The 24567-nt window shown below is 37.1% G+C and overlaps 1 protein-coding gene across 1 annotated transcript in view; it reads left to right on the top strand.

The window, feature by feature from the left end:
* SLC12A2 (solute carrier family 12 member 2) overlaps positions 1-20050 on the top strand; it is a 61238-nt gene extending 41188 nt beyond the window's left edge. Inside the window, exons 14-27 of the mRNA XM_075725826.1 lie at positions 493-648; positions 1769-1868; positions 5398-5509; positions 7622-7762; positions 7972-8078; positions 10018-10097; positions 11325-11465; positions 12159-12206; positions 13723-13845; positions 14022-14133; positions 14659-14745; positions 16956-17091; positions 18570-18637; positions 19573-20050. Of these exons, the coding sequence (XP_075581941.1) occupies positions 493-648; positions 1769-1868; positions 5398-5509; positions 7622-7762; positions 7972-8078; positions 10018-10097; positions 11325-11465; positions 12159-12206; positions 13723-13845; positions 14022-14133; positions 14659-14745; positions 16956-17091; positions 18570-18637; positions 19573-19708 (1547 nt within the window). The 3' untranslated portion in view covers positions 19709-20050. The remainder of the gene's footprint in view (positions 1-492; positions 649-1768; positions 1869-5397; positions 5510-7621; positions 7763-7971; positions 8079-10017; positions 10098-11324; positions 11466-12158; positions 12207-13722; positions 13846-14021; positions 14134-14658; positions 14746-16955; positions 17092-18569; positions 18638-19572) is intronic.
* The last annotated feature ends 4517 nt before the right edge of the window (positions 20051-24567 follow it).

Raw genomic sequence — 24567 nt, 5'->3', positions numbered from 1 at the left:
CTTTTTCTTTTCATCTGGTGAAATTCTCTGCCTGTGTGAAAATAGTAAAAATACACAACTAGAAACAGTCAGTAGTATATGAGAGAGTGAGTCACGAGCTGGTGATTCATATTATGCTACTTTTGAAAGCAAAAATCAATTGACAGGGAAGCTATTGCCAAAGGTTCTTGTAGCCTGATTCAACAGGCATAGTGGCACAAGCATCTTTAAACTTCACTTTTGAGATATGCTTTTAGAGGGAAAAATTAGGAACATTTACATATCTATGTAGAAAAGATGCAAAATCATTTGAAAGGTGTTGGAAAATTGAAAGCATAAATGTGCCAAAGTCTTTATTTTGTACATTACTGAAACTATCACATATTCATATGAAATGTGATGCAGAACACTAGGGAAGGAAAAGAGGAATAGCACCTTCCTTCTCTTGGAGTAGTGATTAAATTAATTTCCCCCCTCTTTTCTGTTCTATCCTCCAAATTATATTTTGACTAGGTTGGCGCCCTGCTTTCAAATACTACAATATGTGGATTTCTCTTGTTGGAGCTATTCTGTGCTGCATTGTGATGTTTGTCATTAATTGGTGGGCAGCACTTCTAACATATGTCATAGTCCTTGGACTCTACATTTATGTCACATACAAGAAACCAGGTATGTATAGGGGCTTCTTTTCATTGCCATGGGGGGGGCAGAGGGATGTAGAAGAGGGGAGGAAGTGATGGCCTTTAGGAAAAAAAAAAGAGAACTTATTTCTGTTTGGCCGACTAGTTCAAACTTTGTTTCAAGCTTTTTAGTTGTAATGAAATGTAATTATGCTTGTATAGTCACTGCTGTTGTTCCTCCTCCTCCCAAATTGTCAAGATGCATGCCTTGCATTTAGACATAAACATTTGAATGAAAATTGGAGGAAAAGGTGTGTATGGAAGGAGCTTGGGTTGCAGCCACAAAGGCATCTAGGAAATCATGTTATGTTTTGATAGGAAATGAAAGAGGATGCTCCCTTACCTTTCCAAATTGAAGAGAGATTTGAGTGGTGGTTGGGTTTTTTCAGTAAAACATTCCTATACCTGTGAACAACAATTTATATGCTTTCTTCCCTCTTCTAAGAGCACTGTATGATCATAAGTGCAAGATGGAACAGAACTGAAACAAAAAGTGTTCCTGAAGTTGAAAATAAGGAAAACCTGGGCTATGAAGATTATAAAGTACTTGGATGATAAATTCAGTGTAGCTAGCAAAAGATGTGTATCAGAACAAATAGAGAGGATACTGGAATCTTTAATTTCCTTACAAAAATAATAATCTAAAAGGAACTGCTTTATCTAGCAGTTTTTCACTGAAAGTATGTGACTTTGTTCAGGTGATGTTTTGAGATTACTTTTTCCTTTTCTGTGATATAAAATAACCAAGCATGGCATTTTTTCCTGAAGTGTTACTTTTTTGACTCTGATGTTGTGACAATCTTTGAAATGTTGGGGGAAAAACCTTCGTTCGTTCTTTCTATACTTTCTATATCTATATGTATTTCTATTCTTTCTATAACTGTAAAATATCAAACTCTAGCTTGTTTGCTAAAACCTGTACAGAAGAGTTATCTTTAAATAGAATTGCCTATTTAGCTGTAGGATTTGACGAGTATTGCGTAGAATGTACCAAGGTGTAGCTTAAATCTTCTGTGTTTTCAGTTGATAGTCAATGTTCATTTTGTCATCGTACAGTTTTACAATGAACAGCTTTAAATAAAATATTGGAACTTTGTATCTTCCAACAGATGTGAACTGGGGATCCTCAACGCAAGCTCTGACTTACTTGAATGCACTACAGCATTCTATTCGGCTCTCGGGAGTAGAAGATCATGTGAAAAACTTCAGGTAACAGTTAATATTAAAGACATAGGAAATTACTTCTGTGTATTCAGTAGGGTCCTGTTAAGATGTTTGCTATCGTGGTTTCCGTTAAATGCCTGTTCATATCCTGTGGGTTATGACAAGTTTGAATTTCGCCACCATGGACATCCTCTGGACATACTTACATTAGCGTTTTATTTCTGATTAGGAGTGCACTTTAGAAACGAGTCTGTGGATGATGTCTGCTTATTGTTAGATGCCTCATGATTTGAGTCATGAACTGTGAATTGCGTTCCTCCTTGATGAAACTGAAATGGAAGATATGCTGCAAACTGTTAATGAGCATTCAGCCCACATGCTTGGGATAAAACTGATCTAACTTAAAATCCCCAAGATGTATATACTGTGGATGTTGTCCTTAACATCAGCTATTTCACATTAGACATATTCTCTCATGGCATTTCAGTAACAGCAAACAGGCTACACAAGTGTTTTTCACACAACTGAAAAGAACTGATTTGTTGTGTGTCAGCATGGCTACCCAGGAAGGTCCTACGCAAGGATGCAGTTTTCTATCCTGTAGTATTTATGCCACATTTCTGGAATAAGCTATTGTAGAAGAAAGATGCTTCAAAAATTTTAACAAAAGTATTGACTTAAACTAATTTCTCCAAATAGATAGAATCATAGATTAAACATGACTTTACCATGTGATCTTGTCCAATCCCCAACTCAACTGACTCACCATAGATCCAGCTGCAAAGTTAGATTCAACTTTGATGTTACATGGCTCAGGGCCATATCCAGTCAAGTTTTGAGTATTTCCAAGGATGGAGGTTCTGTTGACCTGTCTCTTTGCATCGAGAGTGAATACCTCCTACGTGCTGCTGATGCCCAGCACAGGATTTACAGAGTTGACACTTAGTCTAGCAAATATCTCTCATCCCTTGCAGCTGTAAAAAGTGTATTCTCCTGTTATGCTCAGCATATTAGCAAGAGAATCTAGCTGTTAAAATATTCTGTTGTATATGAAGGGAGACTTTGCATACTTAGGGCAGAATTTAATATGGAGTGAGTTCGGGAAGAGATTCTTGATACAGGTGCCATTCTCTGAGGTTAAGTCCAGAATGCAGAACTTGGCAGCAACACAGTTTTTCAAAGAAAAGATCTATGGTATTTCCTGTCAGTTGGGAAAATACTCCAATTCTGACCCGTAGCCTCACTTGGAAGTGACTAAATTCTCTTGAAGTACAGGGTAGGTGCTTACAATGTCTATGTTGCATACATACAGACAGTTGAAATTACGTATGTTAACCGATTTTGATAGGTATCAGCACAACCTCAAAGAATATGACAGTAAAACTAAATTTGAGCATTAATGGGCTTTCCACTTCCAAACTGAAAAGAATTGGCTGTTTTAGGTATAAACCACAAAAGTTGAAGTTTAAACTATGAAATGGCTCTTCTTTCTGAAGTCCTAAGTCCTAATGTAACATTAAAATCCCTGATTTATTTACAAATACTGTATTACCTATTACATCAAGTTGCACTGTTAACAGGAAAAAACAGTCTACATTCAGAAACTTCTTTGTTGCCTAGGTATCAAGAGCAGCAATTTTCAAACTTTGCCTAATGCAAATCTAAAGACTGGCATTAAATAATAATTTGCAATACCTAGCTGTGATTAGTATTGCAACCTCACTTCTGTCTGCTGTGAGTCTATTTTGGGTTGCAAAATTCGATGTAGAAGCAAGCTCTATAGGAAAATTCTTAAGTAAGAAGTGTAACTTCCTGCTTGTGCTGATACAGTAAAAGAATGGTCTGCTCATCAGTATGTATTCAAGATTGTATTGGAAGTACTTCACCTCTTTTGTTTGGGAAGCTAGAGTACAGCTTTCTGAGTTTTTAATTGTTATCCTAAGGAGATACAGATCTTTAATGTAATCCAGTTTAAAGCACAGTGGCTTTAGGAGAATTATTTTTGGCCTGATACTGGTTTCTAGCCTATGGCAAAAAATGTTTTGAGTTCTAGAGATACATTCTAAACCAGAGCAGTTCAATATTTATTTATTTACTTAAGTTTGCAGATGACACCCAAGTTGGGCAGGAGTGTTGATCTGCTTGAGGGTAGGAAGGCTCTACAGAGGGATCTGGACAGGCTGGATCGATGGGCCAAGGCCAACTCTATGAGATTCAACAAGGCCAAGGTTGTGCACTTGAGTCACAACAACCCCATGCAACGCTACAGGCTTGGCTGGAAAGCTGCCTGGCTGAAAAGGACCTGGGGGTGTTGGCTGACAGCCGCCTGAACATGAGCCAGCAGTGTGCCCAGGTGGCCAAGGTGGCCAACAGCATCCTGGCTTGTATCAGGAATAGTGTGGCCAGCAGGAGCAGGGAGGTGATTGTCCCCCTGTACTTGGCACTGGTGAGGCTGCACCTGGAATACTGTGTCCAGTTTTGGGCTCCTCAATACAAGAAAGACATTGAGGTGCTGGAGCTTGTCCAGAGAAGGGCAACGAAGCTGGTGAAGGGTCTAGAGAGCAAGTCCTATGAGGAGCGGCTGAGGGAACTGGGGTTGTTTAGCCTGGAGGAAAGGAGGCTGAGGGGAGACCTTACGCTCTCTACAACTCCCTGAAAGGAGGTTGTAGCGAGGTGGGGGGTCAGTCTCTTTTCCCAAGTAAGAAGTGACAGGATGAGAGGAAACAGCCTCAAGTTGCATCAGGGGAGGTTTAGATTGTATATTAGGAAAATTTTGTTCACCGAAAGGGTTATCAAGCATTGGAACAACCTGCCTGGGGAAGTGGTTGAGTCATCATCCCTGGAGGTATTTAAAAGACATGTAGATGTGGTGCTTAGGAACATGGTTTAGTGGTGGACAAGGTGGTGTTAGGTTTGTGGTAGGACTTGATGATCTTAATGGTCTTTTCCAACCTAAATGATTCCATGATTCTGTTCTATGATTCTAATATGGAAAATGAACTGGAGCTGCTGTAGAGATTGAGATGGATGACTTCAGGTGGTTCTTAGGATATGAAAAATTTATTTCCTGAAATGCATTCTGAAGTCTTCATCTTTCACAATTGATTAGAAAGCTGTCTAGAATAACTTACCTGCAGTTTCTTGGCTTCTCCTTCTGAATGATAGTAATTTAAGTAAAGTGTATGATTCCAGTTTTTCTGTTGGGCACAGAAGAATCTAAGCTAGAAAGTGCAAAGGGATGTGACTTAGAAATGGGGGAAGAAATTCATCCCTCTGACCTAGTCTTGTCTAAAATCTGTTTAAATGTGTAAATTTTCAGATTTAGTGGGATTACTAAGTTTGGAACCAGTTAATCATAGGTCTGCTGACAGTTGTGGAAAAATTCATCTTTACCTAATTTAACATAGTCTCGTAAAAGTAGATGAGGTTACTACCTTTCCAGTGATGGTGATGATTATGTTCTTATGGCCAATATTTGGAAGAAACTTCTTTCTGTTAAGAAAAAACAACCCACAACTCCAGATGAAATGAATTCCAACCTTTTTTTTTATTCCTCATCTATTCACAATTCTAGACCTCAGTGCTTAATTATGACAGGTGCTCCAAATGCACGTCCAGCTTTGCTTCACCTTGTCCATGCTTTCACCAAGAATGTGGGCTTGATGATCTGTGGCCACGTACACATGGTAAGTGTATTCTATCTTTAATTTAAAGTTACCTTGGTTTTTGGTTTGGGGTTTTTTTTTAACCTGTTTGCTTTTTGTTTGTGGTTCTTGTTTGTGTGTGGGTTTTTTGGTTTGGTTTTGTTTGTTTGTTTGTTTGTTTTTTAAAGGAAAGCATCATTAGATGTTGAGAAGTGCAAAAAGAGAGATTTAGTGGTAGGATCCACTCATGTATGGGTTATCACTATTCCAGTTAGGTATACTACAGGGGAAACTTGGCAAAATTGGTACCTTTGATCATCTGTTGCTTAAATGCTGAAGAAGTTTTGTAGGAGTAAAGTGAACATTGGATTACAGCCTGGGTCTCTTCCTGTCTGTGTGTCATACAGTCTCATGCCCTCTTTCATGCTTTGGACAGAGCAGTTGGTCAAAATGATGCACAGTATACAGCTAGATTTCCTCTCAGTGTTACTGTTTCAGGGAGATTGATTCCTGTGTAGATTTCTTACAAAGCCTGGTCTAAAATAATCCTTCTTGAACAGTAAATTCAGTATCAGTTTAGCCAATAGTTAAAAACTGCTCTTAACCTTTCAAGTAGTTTTTTATTCCTTCAGTTATCAGGTTAATTTAATTGGCAAGTGAAACAGGAATGTGAACAGGTATTTCCTTTCCTGTTCCCTTTCTGGCCAGCCCCTAGTATTTCACTAACTTTCTCTGGTTTTTGTCAGGATATGAGGTGTGGGTTTTTTTGGGGCTGGGGGTGTGGGAATGCTGTTCTGCAAGGACATAATTTCAGCAGTTCTTACTACTTGGGCGGGGTGGGGGGAAGTATCTTCTACGGCAGAAGTGTAGAGGTTTTGGGGTGGGGGGAAGGAAGCAAGCTTCAAGTAACTGTTTTTCAAAATCACTTGTGAGTTGTCTAACTGTGATACAAGGTGGCTGTCATATTATGATTTGTACCAAAACTTCAGTTAGCTACAGAGAGGCTGTTGCTTCTCTGATAAACATTGGTAAATATGTTTTAGCATATTGGGATTGTGTAGTTTAGCTTCGTATTAAAGGCCAAACTTTTTCTGTCACATTATTAGGAACATTTAAGCAAGTGCAACTTTAAACACAAAGATTGATTACTCTTAAATATGTTTAAATTTACCACACTTACTAAATACAACTTGCTTCTGATCTAATGAACAGATAAGAGCAAATCAAGGTAATGCAATCCACAGAACATACATTTTGTTAAGCAAATATTGGCCAGTTTTGTCTTCAGAAACTTTAATTCTTTTGATTTCTGTCTATAGAAACTTAAAATTTCAGTGAGTGCAAAGGACAGAAACTGAGTAATACTAGAGAGGTAAGATATCACAGATGAAATTACTGTCTTTCAAAAGTAGGGCTGTACTGAAAAGAGTAATGTAGTGTCAGCCTTCTTGTAGGAAAGCAATTCTGATTAGAGATTTTCTGGGAGTGTATCCTCTCTCTACATAAAATTGCTTTCCCACAAGAAGGATGACGCACTACCTTATTCTTCATGAACTCTGTCCATTTGGTCAGTCTGTATCCTTTTGCAAAAACTGGGCTACTGTGTTCTTGATTATACCTCATCCTGTATTCTGCATTTTGATGTCTAGAAGGAACACAATGATTTGTTCTGATGGAAGTAACAAAAAGTATTTAAAGAGGGCATGACTTTGCAACATAAAACTGCATAAGTAATACTACTGTGACTAAAGGCTTTCTGATTAGGGTTATGTACACACAGAAGCACACTTGTACAGCTTGAAACAAATATTCCTATGTTTTATTACAAAGCTATTTCCTTTTAAAACTATATTATGCTTTGGAGGACAGGCTTGTGCCACCTGCTGGGGAAGTGGGTTGTGCTCTGCAGGAACAAGATTGCTAAAGCTTGAGCAACCCTCTTCCTAAAAATGAGACTCTGGTCCATTCTTTGGTGCTGATAATGCCTGGTATTTTGTTGTTCTGGGTTTTTTTTGGTAGCGTGGAAGCATGTTTTGAGGTTCTTCAAGTCTGAATTGAGTTCTAATAGGGAAATTAAAGTGCCCCCCCCCTTTTTTTTAATAACTGTTCATAATTCTTGTTCCCTCTCCTCTTTTTATTTCCTTATTTTGAAAGGGTCCTCGGAGGCAAGCCATGAAGGAACTGTCAACTGATTTGGCTAAATATCAACGATGGCTAATTAAAAACAAGATGAAGGCTTTCTATGCACCAGTGCATGCAGAGGACTTAAGGGATGGAGGACAATACTTAATGCAGGTACTCCTCTCTCTTTAAATTTTTTTTTTAAAATGATAACTGAAGATGAGCATGAAACTGGAAGTGTTTTTATACTTCAAAGTATTTTCATTTTGCAAAGTTATCTTACAACTTTGATGAAAAACACTTTGTTTTCTGCTTAAGAAAATAATAGAACCTTCAGTTGTTTCAATAGGACAGTTTTTAAAAATATGTTTTGTTCTTCTTAGGCTGCTGGTCTGGGTAGAATGAGACCTAACACCCTTGTTGTTGGATTTAAGAAAAACTGGAGACAAGGTGACATGAGAGACGTTGAAACCTATATCAATTTATTCCAGTAAGTAGAAACTGTGGAGGTGTAGCTCTTACGTTCTATTTCAGTACGTTTGGTAATAAGTCAAGAAGAGCTTAGTTGCATGAACTCTCTTTCAGGTAGACTCAGATTTTCCATCTTGCTGATCCAGCAGTCTTCAATACCTTGGGTTTTTTCAGATAATGGAAATTAATAAGCAATTCTTTATAGTTTAAACAGATTTCTACATAATAACTCTTTCTGCATCTAGAAAGAGTTGTGGCAGTGGTCTGAGATTTAAGAGTTACTGTCTTTAGAGATGTCTTATGTGCCAGTCTGTTAAATTCTTTAAAGCATAATTTCTGTTGAAAGCAGGGTTTTTCCTACACTACTTCTGCACGGCTTAAGTGTAGTAGAGAATGAATCAACTCTTATGCTGAAGTTCTATCTTCATTAAACTTTGCTCTCATATACAAGAAATATTTTACTTACAAGATACACAGCACTGACACCCGAAGTAATATAGTAGCGAAAAAGGACATGGGAAAGGAGATCCCAGTGTAATTTGACAGTATTGAAAGGCAGACCAGTTCTGGTGGAAAAATTAATAGGATAACTTGTGCTACAAACACTTAAGAAAACCAAAACTTGCTTCTGGCACTTATACAGAAGGGTTTTTGTTTTCCTTATGTGCAGCTTAACCCGCTTCATTTGTGCTTTACAATTCTCATTTGCTGTGCATTTAAAAGAAAGAGAGGATGGGGAATTACAGGCAGAGATCAGAAAAGGGAAAAAATTATACCCTCCCACTCTCCCAGTTCCTTAAAAGAAAAGCAGGAGCACCAAGTGCAGTGAAAAATAAGGAAACATGTTCGTTAGTTCTTGGTTTTTCTTTTTTTCCTATTTTACTTTCGAATGGCTTGTGCTGGAAGATCTGTCAAGGCCAACAAGTCATGTGGTTCTCCACATCCCAAAAGGGAAACTTCAAGAGGTAATAACTGTAGGTCAAGCATATTTCTGGAAAATCTGTAGAAAATGGAAGTTTTCTGAAGTATACAATAGAAGCACATCTAATCTGTACAGTTTTAACAAATTAAATCATTAATTAAAATGCTCACTAATGGACAAAACATCTTAAATCAACCTAAATTTTTTTTGCATTTATTATAGAACATGTTGATGCTTTGAACATTTCTAATCATCTTCCTACTTCTAAAGAAAAGTGTTTAATGCGTGAAATCTTGAGAAATTTCTGTCTGTGGAAATGACATGGGAGGGAGTTCTCTGATTTATGGTTGTTTGTAATGAGGTACTTACATTAAAAGGACTGATTAATGGCTAATGCAAACTGTATGATCTGGTTAAGTTCGTGTTTTTCTGTCTTATATCTTGGGGGGTTTTTTGTCCTTCATTTTATTCCACTTTTACTTAGCCATTTATTCAGGCTTTTTGCTTGTTTCTACAATAATGGAGTTTTGCCTCTTTATTTTTTAAAGGAGTGAGTTCCTGGGAACAGGCACATTATAGCTAACTTGTAATCCGATTTTGTAGGTATTTTTAATACCCCAATGTTTTGGAAAGACGTCAGAAATGTTTAGTTCTCAGATCAAGGAGATTACTCAAAATAAGTCCCTTTATTGATGGCGGGAAACAAAAACTTAGATTTCTCAGTGTATCTTGATATCATCATCTGTGCAGAACTTGACCTGTTTCATGTTGCTTCCATTTAATTGCTGTTTACATAGGGGAGAGAGGGAGGAGAGGGAATAGATACCTTTCTGTGTGTTGCTTTTCAGGATATAGTGTTCAGTTCACTGATGCAGTTGATAGTTTGGAATTGAAACTGAAATTGTAACAAATTTATGATTTGGCAGTTTAAATGGCAGTGTTTAATCACTAGAATTTGTTCAAAGAGGGTGTGTAAACTAGGTCCTTTGGGAAAGAAAAAGTTGTAAAATACTTTATTTTTGTTCCTTTTGTTCAGTGATGCCTTTGACATTCAGTATGGTGTAGTTGTCATCCGCCTAAAGGAGGGCCTGGACATCTCTCACCTTGAAGGCCAAGGTAAGATTTATTTTGTTTCATCTGGTGAATAGCTGTTCTAATTCCCTTTTAATACTGCTTTCTGAAAATGTTAAACAAAGATAAATTATTAAAAAAACAACAAACCAAAACACCACTCTACTTACAGGAAAAAAAAAAATCACTGAAATCAGCAAGTCTGAAATGTGAAATAAGAATAACCCATGTTCAGCAACAGAACTTGGGTTTCTGTGTGTTTCAACTTTCTGTATTTGTAAGCTGCATATAGTTGGTTCCCAAGGATTTACTATCTTACTGAAACAAATTAAAGAGGCTGCCAAACTGGTATCAAGTATTTGGTACCCAAGTCTGGAAATAATGAAAATTACAATAAATGCTGCATGATCCAAGAATGTTATGGGTCTGGTGTGGGTTGCCAACCGCTACACACACTAGTTGCTTTGTTGGCAACTGTCTACTGAATTGATAATGTCTAATTTGTTTGTAGCTTGCTCTATACAACGTTGCTACAATGAAGAAGAATGCTTGTGACACAAGCTCTGTAGGGGGGCATCCTCCTGAAAGAGGGGAGGGTTGTTCCTTCACTGGAAACATATGAATGTCTTAGGATTTGTGGAGAGGCAGAGAGCCTGTCACTGTGTGCAAGAGGGCAGAGGAGTATGAGCAGCAGCAAGGAGTGAATCTGCAGTGTGAAAACAAAGCTGCTGAGAAGACTGGGAAATATAACACTAAGGTGTCAGAAGAGTCTTAGTATCCGCTGGGGACTGTGAGTTTGCTTTAACTCTGACAGCTACTAAGTAGCTCTACTGAAGCCAAACCTGGGAAAAAAACTTGGCTGTGAGACATACTTGTTCTGGGCTTTGTCTAAAGCTCCTCTTCCTCTTGGAGTTAGAGTGGAAATGGAAAATGTTTCCCCAAGTAATTTATTTTCCTTCTGGTTGTACCTCCTCAGTATTAGCTAGCTCTGTTTTATGTTTAGCCTGTGGTAATGCAATCAACACCTAAAATCTGGGAAGGAAGTAGCAGGAAATTACAGCTCTCCTCAGAGGAGGAGCCTCTTTGTACTCTGAAGCAGTTCATATAAAATTTTTTCATTGTTGTTTTCTGCTTCCTTTTTTCCTCTCTTTGCCATAGCATAACAGTTGCAGTAGAGTTTAACCTACTGTGAACCATCTCAGTCGCATATCTATATTGATACCATTTGGAGCAATTAAGTGGTTTATAATGTGTTTCTTTGCTTTCTCAAAGAAGAGTTACTGTCATCCCAAGAAAAATCTCCATGTACCAAGGATGTCATAGTAAAAGTGGATTACAGCAAGAAGGCCGAGACAGACACTTCTATAGCTTTTGCTCCATCATCTAGTGAAAGAACTACCACTCTACATAAAGGTAACCTGCTAGTTAGCAATGAAATTTGAGTTCTCTATCTCTCTCTGTTATTCCCTGTTCAGTTCCTCTCTCCCCTTGCCAAGGAATTATTTAAGGGATTTTTGTGTCTGCGGAACAGAAGTGGGTCATGCTTTTCTAGCCGTTGATGTCTAATCACTTATGTACTTCGGTTTAGAGCTTACCAGTATGTAAAATAAATCTTTCACATCTAGTTCCCCAAATAAAACAGATGGTAGACAATGACCTAACATGGATTTTCTTTGCTAATGAGTTTGACAGGCATTAAAAATTGCTTGAGAATTGTGCCACACGTCTATATATTAAGTGTGATTTGAAGTCTGCTAAATTTATGAAGTTTTTTTCACCTCAGACTACAATATTATATGCATGTTAACAGACACAAATCATTCAGGATACTTTGACATGACCATAACCAACTTTGCTCTTCCTTCTAAAATAAAAGCTTGGAGTGACTTAATAGTTAAGTGAGCAAAGTGATTTTTTTTTTTTTTTTTTAAAGTACATATAAATCTCAGGATTTGGTAGACTGCATTTGTGTGCTTTTCTTTGTATTAAAATCCACTTCATTCTACATCTTTATTTTCTAATTTTTTTTATATACACTAGTAGTATTTTCATTAACATCACAAAGGAATTTAACCTTTTTATTTTGTATCTTTAAAAATCTTCCAGAGGAGGACGAGGATGGAAAGACTCCAACACAACCACTGTTGAAAAAAGGCAGGCATTTTTCCACCTTTTTGTGTTAAATCATTCTTTTGCATTGTTAATTTCAGTTTTCCTTTTGTACTTCTTTCTACACATATATATGAGAGAGGGGAAAATATCAACCATGCAGTGTTAATTTGTTTCTTCATATCTGCTTTGGAATGTGCTTCATCTTTAGGGATTAAGTTATGGAAAAATGCAACTTTTTGGAAATTCCCAGAATAAGTTGCTGCTGAGGAAGGATTGTGCATGTGTCTAAGATACAAATGTTGGAATTTTTTTTTAAACATTTGTTCTTAAATAACATTTGAAATGTGTTCAGGAAGCTTGCTTAGTTCTCTGTGTCTCAGGTATCCGTCTTGGTCCTTACTTGATTTAGGAGTAATGGTATAGTGGAAGTGTTCCGTCAATCTATTCAGTAGATCTTCTAAAGCCATAGTTGTTGATCTGTTACTTGGAACTGTTCAATAGCTTGCAGATTAAGGCATAATATAGCCACTCAGTGAGATTAACATCTGAAATAATGCAAAACAGTCATTCAAATAAACAGCATTTTGAGAGATGAATTGAGCAGTTTTCATTTTCTGGTTTACTTCAGCCATTTTTTGAGTTAAGCAAATATCTTTGCCTTAACTAAGATTCATCTAACTTTTTGACATTGTCTTCATAATTTCAACAGCTAGAAGCTGTTGTGTTTTAATAATGGAAAGTGAGATTACATCTTGAAGCACAAGATGGCAGTTTGGAAGAAGTCCCAATAGGCAGTAAAGTAGTATATTAATGTAAATCAGTTACAGATGTACTCTAAATTTAAAAATTCCTAATAAAATAAGGGCTGAGATGAGTATCAAACTCCTGGATCTTGTTCAAACTGAGGTTTTAATTAAGGGAAAGGGGTTAGTTTGTTCTATATTTTTAGAAAAATGTATTTACCTGTATTAATCTAATTGCAAATGCCACTGTTGTGGTGTTTTCAGCAAATCCAATAACTTTGTTATGCAAAATAGTCTGTATTGTGCTTTGGAGCCTTGCACATGCAAAACAATACTTGTTGCAAAAGATAGAATTCTAATATGCAGAACTAGCTTTTCTTTTCACCACATGCTTAAAGAAAAATGGATTTAAGGAAAGAAGAAAAGTGCTTAGGACATGGTATTTACTTGTAAATATTTGTAAATACTTGTAAAAATTAAACTTGTAAATCCCTACATGTTTTTAGGGAAGTTTTGTCATTTGCAAGAGGTAGCAACAGTACATGACCTAATGCTCTGAAGTATCTGAAGTATGTATGCGAAGTTAGTTAAGTTCAATTTAAATCTTTAACTGCTGAAGTTACGAGTTTGCAGACTCCCTTAATATAGCTCAGTTTATATCCATTCAATCAAAATTTGGAGTTGGGTTGTGGGGAGGAAACAATTTTTATTTAGATTTAGAGATATCACAAAGTATTAAGAAGTTGCATTTGATTAATTTCAGGGTGATTAAGCAAAACACTTCAAAAATGAAATTTCATCATACTTTTTTCCAGGTTCAAAGAGCCCATCTTCTCCTCTGAACTTGGCTGATCAAAGACTTCTTGATGCTAGTACTCAGTTTCAGAAGAAACAAGGCAAAAGCAATATTGATGTCTGGTGGCTCTTTGATGATGGAGGTAATGTGCTTTACACTTCAAGAACAAATGTTGAAAAAAAATTATTGAAGTAATTTTGAACTAATTGTTAATAGATATCTTTCAGTCAGTTCATCGTAGATTAAAAATTCGTACTGTTAAACTCTAACATGATGCTGTGTTTTCTGAATCATTCCCAAATTCTGGTCAAAATGCAGGTTTGACATTGTTGATTCCGTATCTTCTTACAACCAAGAAGAAGTGGAAAGACTGTAAGATCAGAGTGTTCATTGGTGGAAAAATAAACAGGATTGATCATGACAGAAGAGCGTAAGTTTGCCTTTAAAAATTTTCATTTCAGTCATTTCAAATGCTAATAGAACATGTTACATAGTAGATGACTTTCTATTCCTAGTAGCCTTTTGATTGTTCTTTGGTTGAGGTGTAATCAATTCATATCTACTCGTATTCTATTCCCTTTCTCCAAAAAAAGTTCCATTTCCTCCAGATTCTTTTGGATGAGATACCTCAAGTTAAACTTAACTTTTCTGCAGCATTGTCTGATGCTGATGTTTTCTTTTTAAAATATTTTCTGAGGTTGTCTTTAAGGGAGAGCTCTTCTTAGTTTCATGGGTTTAAATTAGAGGTTTTTTTCCAAAGCATGTTGTTGATTTATAGATGTGTGCCAGGTCAATTTGATCTTTCCTTTTCCCCCTACCGCATTTAAGTTGCTTCCCCCCCCCCCCCCCCCCCCCCCCCCCCAAACTTGTGTTTTTATTACCAAACACATAGCTGTTTTACCCGGTGAAATAATAAAAAATTGATCATGCATAAATGCTTGTTTTTCTGATACAGGATGGCTACTTTGCTCAGCAAATTTCGGATAGACTTCTCGGACATTATGGTACTTGGGGATATTAATACTAAGCCAAAGAAAGAAAAGTAAGTCTCGAAAGAAAAACAACTTACTTGTTAGTTGAATTCTTGATGTCTTTAATGAATTTAAATACTTCATTCTTTCCAATATAACAGTTTTGATAGAGTAGTTCCTGTGACATCCAGTGTTTCACAAAAATGCAGGAAATAAATTCAGCAATAGCTCCTACATCCAACAACATAGAGTTTTGTATTTTTTTAAATATCTGGCCCTTAGACTGTAATACTAAATTTAGAAGAACACAGTTTAAAAAAAGAAGAAAGCTCACAAAAACTTAAATGGTCTTTGTCTTACTTGGAGTCTTTGTTTACTGTAACAAGCTTGGTCTTCAAATAGCCTGATCTATTTTTTCTTTTTTTTTCATTGCTTGGACTTTCAATGTACACAGGAATGATCATACATGTGATATTTCTGATTCTCAGGTTTAAATATTAATTGTAGATGGCTTTCAGTAGAAATTTATAACAATGTGCAAGATCCAAAAATATCCTCCCTTTTAGTATATTGAAGCTGTGAAAAATATCTTTTACACGGATATGCATGTATATGAATAATTTGACATGTCATGCAAATCAGGAAACACCATTTTATAACTTACATAAATGGTAAATGCTAATACAGATTCTTTTATACCCTGCTTTTTAATCACCTTTTCTTAAATGTATAGAATATATCAAGCAACTAAACTGGTAGAGTACTTCTGGCACTCTGATGCTTTTGAATGTCTTCTTCCTGGGAGCATGCTACTGTAAAATGTATAAGCTTAGAGGTACAACAAATTTATGCAGAAAATGTTGAGATTGTATAATTGCATGGAATTATTTTTATTTCTTAGAAGTGACCCATGAGTTATGTCTTCTGATAGCATTTTTTCTATCTCTCTGGATACATTCCCCACAATATATCCAAAACCTTTTTAAGATACCAGTTGGCATTAACAATAGCTGTAAACTAAGTGGAGGAAGATGATTTATTTTTAACAGTTGCTGTGCTGTATAATAGAATATTGTTAATACTTATCCTTTTTGTTCAGCCAAAAAATAGCAGATCACATTTGGTTTTTCCCTTTTGATGAAGGTGCAGTCGTTGTATCAACTACCTTCAGTAAAGACCACCAAGGGTAGAAAAAAAAAAAGTTTGTTTTAGTAGTGTGGGGGTTTCCTGGAGGAACAGGAACATCTCAGTTAGCAAATGGGCATGGGGGGGAGTGTTTAACTGTATTGAGTCTAACACGTTACCCATACTGATACTACAATATATCCTATGAAGTATTCCTCAATGTATGTTAAACTTTCCACGCTGTAATTTGGAACCACAGAAGATTGGCCATACCTTGTCATCTTTATTTTTAAAAAAAAAAAAAACCCAAAACATTCAAATAGCATCAAAATGCAGTTATTTCATTGGATGTAAGGCATTAATTCCAGTATGTTCTGCTAAAAATCTTCTTCGTTTTTCTTGCATCTCATATGCTAGGGCTATTTGAAGCAAGTTACTTTCATAACTTGTGGCAGCCTTTGTTTGCTCTTCAAGTATCCTAATGTGGGTAGAGAAAGTAGGGTAATGTAAGTTGTTCTTTCTAGTACAAATGAATGCCTCTTTGGTCTTTAGAAGGTTTTCTTTCAAAGTTCTTGCTAAAGTTGAAGTAAATTCAAAGTAATGCCTCATACTCTAACAAGTGCAACAGGAAGACTAAACAAGATAGATATGGTTATTTGCATTTGAATGTGGCTCTTGGACTGTATCGGAAAGATTAAAAAGAAGCAAAATAAAAATATCAAAGCCAAATTCCTAATGGCACTAGCAGGAGACCTCATAGCTGGCTATTTTAGTGTGACATGTAAACTCTTTCCTTTCAAATTTAATTCTGAAGAAGCTACTGTTAGTTACTATACATTTTCTAAGGAAGTACTCTTCAACTTTCAAACAATTGCAGTAAAACTCTTAACAATGAAGCTGGGGGTTTTTTCCTCAAACTTTATATTTAGTTGCATGATGAACAGTGAAAGCTCCTACAGATGTCCCTAATTGTTTGTTGAATTATGTCTGTGTATAGAAATAGCCGATTTGATGTTCTAACCACAATTGGCAGTGAAAAAATTTCAGTTTGCTTTATTTTTACATGGTAATAAAACTTACTTTCTGATAGCGTGAAAATCATTGCTGACATATACTCGTATCTGTTTTAATATGGCTGTTTGCTTAATTTTTCCAGTATTGCAGCTTTTGAAGAAATGATAGAGCCCTTCCGACTTCATGAAGATGATAAAGAACAAGAAGTTGCAGATAAAATGAAGGAGGATGAACCATGGAGGATAACAGATAATGAACTTGAGCTTTACAAAACAAAGGTTCTGTATTCTTTAGTGTTATGTTAAATGTTGTTAAACTTTTTTCTCCTACTGCATTTGTGGATGTAATATCAATGAGCTCATTCTTGTTACTCTCTCTTCCATAGCTGTTTTTATGAATAGCTGATGGAAAGCAGCATCTAAAACCATTCAGATGGTTCACAAAACAAACAAACAAACAAAAAATGTTTCTGCATTCAGGGGGTGGGGTGGGGGAGGCTAAACTGCTTTTCTACAGTATTTCAGCAGTTAATTTAGAATAATATAGTCTATATTCGGCTGTCTGTCTGATTTTTTTGACCAAACTAACATTTTTTGCTTCGTTATTAAAAAAAAAAAAAAAAAAAAAAAAAAAAAAACCAAACCAAACCCAACCATCTAATTGTGGTGTTAAGGAGCAATTAAAGGTTTGGCACTTTTCCCAAGCAGTTGTGCACTATAGAGACATGAAAGGTATTCCTCCTCAAGTGCTTCTATGGAGGAGACTCAGGTAGCGTCCTATAACAGGATGCAGATACAGACAAGTATGTAAAGACAGACAGTGATCTGAAGTTCTTCAAGACGGTCCTGAGTATATTGCACCCTTATCTTCTTTTTTTCTGTCTGGGTTTTTACAACTTTTGGGAGGATTTGGGAGTGGGAGGTCCTTTGGTGGGAGAGGAATCTGTTTAACAGGTAGGTACAGACTGACTGGCAGCTGCTGCTGAGATCTTGTAACTGCGTATTACCAAGGGACCGGAGAGGGAAGATTTTGTGAAGTACAGTTGCTTTATAGTTAATGAACTGCTTGATGCCTTGCTGTTCCTCATGTCTACAAATACTGCCAAAACTCACTTCAGTGAGATAACTGAAGTGATTTATTCTTTTGTCTGCTGATAGCTTAATTGTTTCTGCAGACACTAGCCCACAGGCTAACTAGGCTTCAGCTCATCTGAGAACAATGGAACTGTAAAAAATGGTTAACTCAAAATGTTTGCTAGAAAGTTAGTTGACATAGAAGAGAACAAAAATTACTGAGGAGGCTACCTCAGATGTTAAGACAGAACAGGGTAGTAAAAAAATGGAGGCCCATTATGGAGATACATTTACCAGATGAAGATGGGGCTTTACCTCTGTAAGACCTGCTCACTATGAGCTTATAGGATATAGTTAAAAGAACCTTGAAGAGAGCATAAGGGGCTTTTGCTTCCAGGAGCTATGGAGGATGGTGTCGCTATTAGAGGAACTATCTTAAATTTAGCTTTCATAGTACTTTGGCTTATTTGCACATTTTAAGCTTACTGCTTTCTTCTCTCCCAGCCTTGCAACCACAGGTATTTTGGAAAAGTGAACAAGTTGCCAAACTGAGGTGGAAGTACATGTTTCTATAAATGACTCATACCAATTGATCATAACTGTTTTTCATTTTTCTTGAATAAATGAACTTTTTGTAGTTTTTATATGAAAGACCTTCCTAACAAGTTTCATTTTAATTACAGACTTATCGCCAGATTAGGCTAAATGAGTTGCTGAAAGAACATTCAAGTACAGCTAACATAATTGTCATGTAAGTAAATGATTTGTACTGTTATCCTAATATAATAGGACTGTAATTTGAAATATAAATATGTATAGGTACAGGTTAGGAAAAAGCCTGTGCCTTGGTGTTAAAGTATACAAATACTCAAGAAGTTTTCAGTGCTGGAAGTATTTGTTAGAAATATGGAGCTACTATACTGATGAATGAAAAACAGTCTGTGTGGTTTTGTTCTTCTGATACGCTGCTTTAGGTGGTTACCTCCACATTTGTAGTGCAGCTCAGGATTCTCACATTCCTTCCACTCCCACACACCAACTATTCCCCTCTCTTTCAGGTCCTTCCTTTCAGTTTTCTTCTAGCAAATATCTATAGATAAAGCTAGATCATTGTCCTGCTGATGGATTTCCATGGAATTACTTTTGGTGTAAAAAAGCAGAATGCAGATTGTAGGTTTCTTTGCTGTGTTTTTGTTTAGGAGCCTGCTTCAGAGCTCCAGGAAGTAGTACTACGAGTGAAGTTTGAGTAGGGCAAATAGACTTACAGCAGTTTTTACAAAAGAAATGAGTATGACATGTTTTGGAAGGATTGTGAGAAGGAATATTAGGCTGCACCAACCTGGCATTGTAAGAAAAAGCTGTATTTTAAAATCTTGAAGAGTCTTTCAAGAAACTGTCTTCAACTGAGGAGAATTCTCCATGAAGCTACCTGATATGTAATGGTGGTAAGAGGCCAAAAGTGAGGGGTAGATAGATGTAAAGGCCTCTGGTGCTTAAGATAGAATTCTCAAATCATTAACCGAATTCTGAGGGGGGGGAAAAAAAAACCCTAAAACCTAAAAAGGTTAGGAAATTTGTCTTAATATCTACCTCTTTGTAGAATCATACTTTCATATTTATATGATATGACTTGTACTTCACCATATTTTTCTAACTGTTGAATACTTTTTTCTTTGTGAATTGTAGGAGTTTGCCAGTTGCACGAAAAGGTGCAGTTTCTAGTGCACTATACATGGCCTGGTTAGAAGCTCTTTCTAAAGATCTGCCACCAATTCTCCTTGTTCGTGGGAATCATCAGAGTGTTCTTACCTTCTATTCCTAAGAGTACTGCACATGGGACAGCGATGACGAAATGGTACTTCAGTGCCCAGAGCAGAGTGACTGACATGGTCTATAGTTTATTAACATCACAAAGGCAAAAAGTGACTCTTCTTTCACTATTTCACTGACTTGAAAGCACACAAGGAAAGTCACTGTATTTCTAAAGTTGTGACATCTTCAGTTTTATTCTATATTTTCTGTAATTTAATCTTGCTTAATGGGGGAGGATTCCTTGTTAGACTGAAGAACAAGACAAGCTTTTTGTTTGCTATTTGAATAGCAGCAATAAAATGTTTTATTTTTGATCAATGAAAGGATTATAGATTTATAAAAGCCTTTTAGCCTTGAGGTGCCTTCTGAAATTAACCAAATCTCATCCATACATCCTATTTTGTAAATTTATATAGAATGTCAAAATCTGCCTTCAACTGAGAGTTTAGATCAGACTTCCTTTAATTTCTACTCTCTTCCATATTACAATAACAATGAATGCTGCTTTTCAGTCTTCCATTGAGCTATTAGTTCTTAGTACTGTATGTTTTCTATTGTCAGAAAGTTTTTGGTTTTTTATTATTATATCTGTTAGATTTAAAGGTGAGAATTGGGGCAGGTCAGTTAAATGAAATGAATTCCTGATGTTATTGTCAAGACTTTGTGCTACTAAATTTTGTACCAGTTAAAATAAAACTAATTCTATTAGCAGAGAGGATCCTTTTCTCAAATTTGACAACGTGTACCACTTTGGCACTAGTCTGAGATACACAGCTAACATTAGCTACCTTGGTGAAGGATACTGGTCAATCTTTGCTCTGTAGCTCTAATATGAAACCAAATTCATCTTACTGGCTGAGGCTTTTTATCTTACAACAAATTAGAGGAAAAGAAAAAGACCTGTCCTAGTTCTTGGCCTATTATGTTTTGGTGTCACTTTCAACTTACTTTGAAACAAAACTCAGCTTAAGGCTTGAATGGGGATATGATGCAATGTGATGCTATCTAACAGAAAACAGTAAACACTATGTGGAATCTTGCTATCCAATATGAAATGTAAAAGCTACAGTTCTCTTGCATTTTTCAACAAATGGTTAAAAGGACCACTAGTTACTAGGGGAGATGTTTTTAGGTCAATTCATTCAGTTGTCAGAAAATACATTTAGTCTTATTAAATAATACTCAGGTTTGATTGTCTAGCAATTTAGATCTGTTCCATACATCCTACTTTATACATTTTCTATGTTCAATAAAGAAACTGCCAATCTTGTGTGCCCTTTCATTGTATATTTTGAAAACTTCATAATTTAGTCTACTATGAACACCTACACAAGAAATTTCACTTGAGCCTTTGTATAAAGGTTAGTAATGTGAACTGTTTTTTAATATTTTGGATAGAAAGGATTGCCTAAAAACATTTCACAAGCTTTTGATATTAGCATTGGACATGCTACTGGATCGGTTTACCAGTGGTTGAGTGACTTTCATTTGAAAGGATGCGCAGAAAAGGTGTATTTTTATGCTAAATACAAGATCAAATTGAAATCTCACTGTTCCTTTTGAAGGACAAAGCATAATCGTTGTGTGGCAAGGTAGAGCTTCAATTTGTTGTGATTAAAGATAAAAATATTCTAGACAGTGCAGTATACACTCATCAAGTTCTTGGTAAACCGCAAAACTTTTTTTTGCTGTTTCTGTCAATTGGATTTGAGACTATTGAATCATTTCACTTTAAAAAAAAAAAAAAATAACAAAAACAAACATGCATGTTTTGCTGCTAAGTGTGAGATAACTGATGCCAGCATGAACCCAGCTTGTTAAGATAAACATTATAAGACAAGACAGTTTGCAGTAAAAGTGCTGTTTCCTTCCAGGTGAGGGGGTGGGGATCAAACTTACAAACATATCTATTACAGGTTTTACAGTGTTTTTTAGGGGATAAGGATGTCACATTGTGAATATGGAATCATTGCCATGTTTCTTCTTGCTTTGTGGGTTACATTCTTTTCAACAGATGGACAGTAAGGCATGGATTTAGTGCTGCTATCTTTAAAAAAAAAAAAAGTGCACAGGTACACTTATTTAAAAGGTTTTTTGCCCATTCAGGAAACCATTGCTTGTGATCTGTAACACAGAAACCAAATGAAGTGTGTGTATACATGCATATATGTGTATAAAATTATATAAAATATATCTAAATATTCATATGGGGATAGTTAAGGTAATGTCTGTGAAGTAACGTAGGATGCTTTTCACATGCAGTCTCAGAAGTCCGCTAACGCTAGGCACAAGGTCAAGTTTCAAGTTTATTTGCTACACTAAAATTTCAACAGTTAATGGTAATTGTTTGCAACAGATGTCAGTTAGTGGCAGTCACTCCAACTTCTCCTTTGATTTTGATGCCAAATTTAGTTGTGTTCCAATCATTATTAATTACTTGAAAAATTAAATCACTTACACATGGCAATTCATATGTTCTATAGATTAGGTTTTTTTGTATGGGTTTAGAAAGACAGTATAGCTGGAGAAAATCAATTATTTATTTGTTCACTTGTATTTAGGTTTCCTTTTACATACATTCTTTTTATATGCTTTTTCTGACATTACATATTTAAAAATAACTGAAAATAATTTAAAGATTTGAGCGTTTGTGGGTAATAGCCCACTTGGTTTGAAGATGTAAGATTTGATACTGTACTGTAACTGTCACACACAAATGCTTTTCTAATGTTTTAATGTAATTATTGCAGTTAATACTTTGTACCAGGGGGATGTCACTGCAATAAAAGGAAGTGAATTCAATACAACTGTCTTGTCCAACAAAGCCTTTTTTTATTGGTGGGGATAGGGACTAATGTTCATAGTTTAACAGATTAATGCTGAAAATAGCTCCTGATATGTGAATATCATTATTGCACACATCTGATACTTACCTTTGTTGTGGAATTTGCATAGGACCATGAATAGAACTTAAAGCCATTCAGGTGTCTGGTATAAGGAGACCAGTGTTCTGTTCTCAGGGGGAATGTTTGCCACCACTGGGTTAGGAACAGTGGTGGTTGCGTAGGAAAAATAAAATTTGTTTTGCTCTCTTAAAAAAAAAAAAAAAACAAACCAACCAAAACAACCCCAAACAGAAAAAACAATCAACCAACCAAACACCCCCAGAACCCCCACCACCTCTCTAAAATGACTTGCCAGACAATGGTAGACTAATCCATAATACGTGGTATGTTTAAGCCAGAACGATAGTATCTGAAAATTTGTTCTTGTTACATATGCAACTTGTTTTGCCTCTGCATACAGTGTTTGATTCCTCTTTCTCCTTCAAAATAGTAGGCCACTGGGATATGAGGAAATATGTTGCGAAAATAACTTGTTAGACTCACTTGGCCCTTGGCCTTAACTGCACTGATGTACATTCAACTAGAAACTAGTTGAAAAAAGTAAGTTAAGAGCATAATGAGAAGTGGCAAGTTGTTTTCTCGTATCAAATGATACTTACGATGGCTGAACAACTTTCTAACCTCATCAATTTTGGCGTTGCTCAGTGCGGCCAGGTGACTGAGCATTTTATGTGAAAACAGGTTTCCCAGAGAGGCAGTGGAGGCCCCGTCTCTAGAAACATTCACGGTCAGGTTGGATGGGGCTCTTGGTGACCTGATCTAGAATCATAGAATGCTTTGGGTTGGAAGGGACCTTTAAAGGTCACCTAGCCCAAACCCCTGGCAGCGAGCAGGGACAGCTTTAACTAGAGCAGGTTATCTGTGTGACCAGGCATAAGTCAGGCCTATGTTGACTGCTTACATCCCTGCTCTTAATGGTGTCAGTAGGCACCTTTTTTTTTTTCCTGAGAGCAGAAAAAGGAACCTGGTAAGAGTTTGCTGGTCTCACCCTTGATCTGCTCTCTCTCTTCCAGAAAAGGTCGGCTTTGCAGCTCCAGGAATCTGCTTTCCGCCTGCCCTCTGACAGCCTGCCCCTTCCCTGCCTGCACTGCTTGTGTAGGCCCAGGGGTGCTAAGCTGCGACCGCACGGCCTGCGCAGCCATGTTTACCTGCGCGTCACAATATAATGGGCAGAGGGAAAACGGAATCATTCTGCATTTAGAATGTCAGGCAAAGCAAAATTTAACTTTTTAACCACCCTCTCTCCAGTGAGACCCGTTTCCCACCCTCATGGCCCTGCTGCCCCAATGGCGGCGCAGTTAACACCCCCACCCCAGCACCACCCTTCCCGGCAGCCCTGCGCTCCTATTGGCTGCACACTTCTCCCTCCTCATCCTCATTGGCTGCTGGGGGGGGCGTGGCTGTGGCCTGGCTGAGGGCAAGGGAGGGCGGAGGGCGGCGGGCGGAGGCCTGGCTCTGCGGGTGTCGTGCCTCCTCTGTGAACCGCTGCCCTTGCTGGCTTGCTGTAAGCCTGCCCTTTGGTAAAGCGCTCTGACGTTTGCTTATGCAGGGTGGCATGTGCTGGAAATGCAGACTTCAATAAAGCCTTTGACACCGTCTCTCATAGCATTCTCCTTGGGAAGCTGGCACCTCATGGCATGGATGGGCGTACTCTTTGCTGGGTAAAAAACTGTCTGGGTGGCTGAGCCCAGAGAGTAGTGGTGAATGGAGTTAAGTCCAGTTGGCAGCCAGTCACGAGTGGTGCTCCCCAGGGCTCTGTTCTGGGGCCAGTCTTGTTCAATATCTTTATCAATGATCTGGATGAGGGGATCGAGTGCACCCTCAGTAAGTTTGCAGACGACACCAAATTGGGTGGGAGTGTCGATCTGCTGGAGGGTAGGATGGCCCTGCAGAGGGACCTGGACAGGCTGGATCAGTGGGCTGAGGCCAACTGTATGAGGTTCAACAAGGCCAAGTGCCGGGT

Source organism: Pelecanus crispus, chromosome Z (assembly GCF_030463565.1).
Source record: "Pelecanus crispus isolate bPelCri1 chromosome Z, bPelCri1.pri, whole genome shotgun sequence".
Taxonomy (NCBI): Eukaryota; Metazoa; Chordata; class Aves; order Pelecaniformes; family Pelecanidae; genus Pelecanus; species Pelecanus crispus.
Note: the sequence above shows the minus strand (reverse complement) of the source record. Positions and strands in the feature narration are given on the sequence as shown.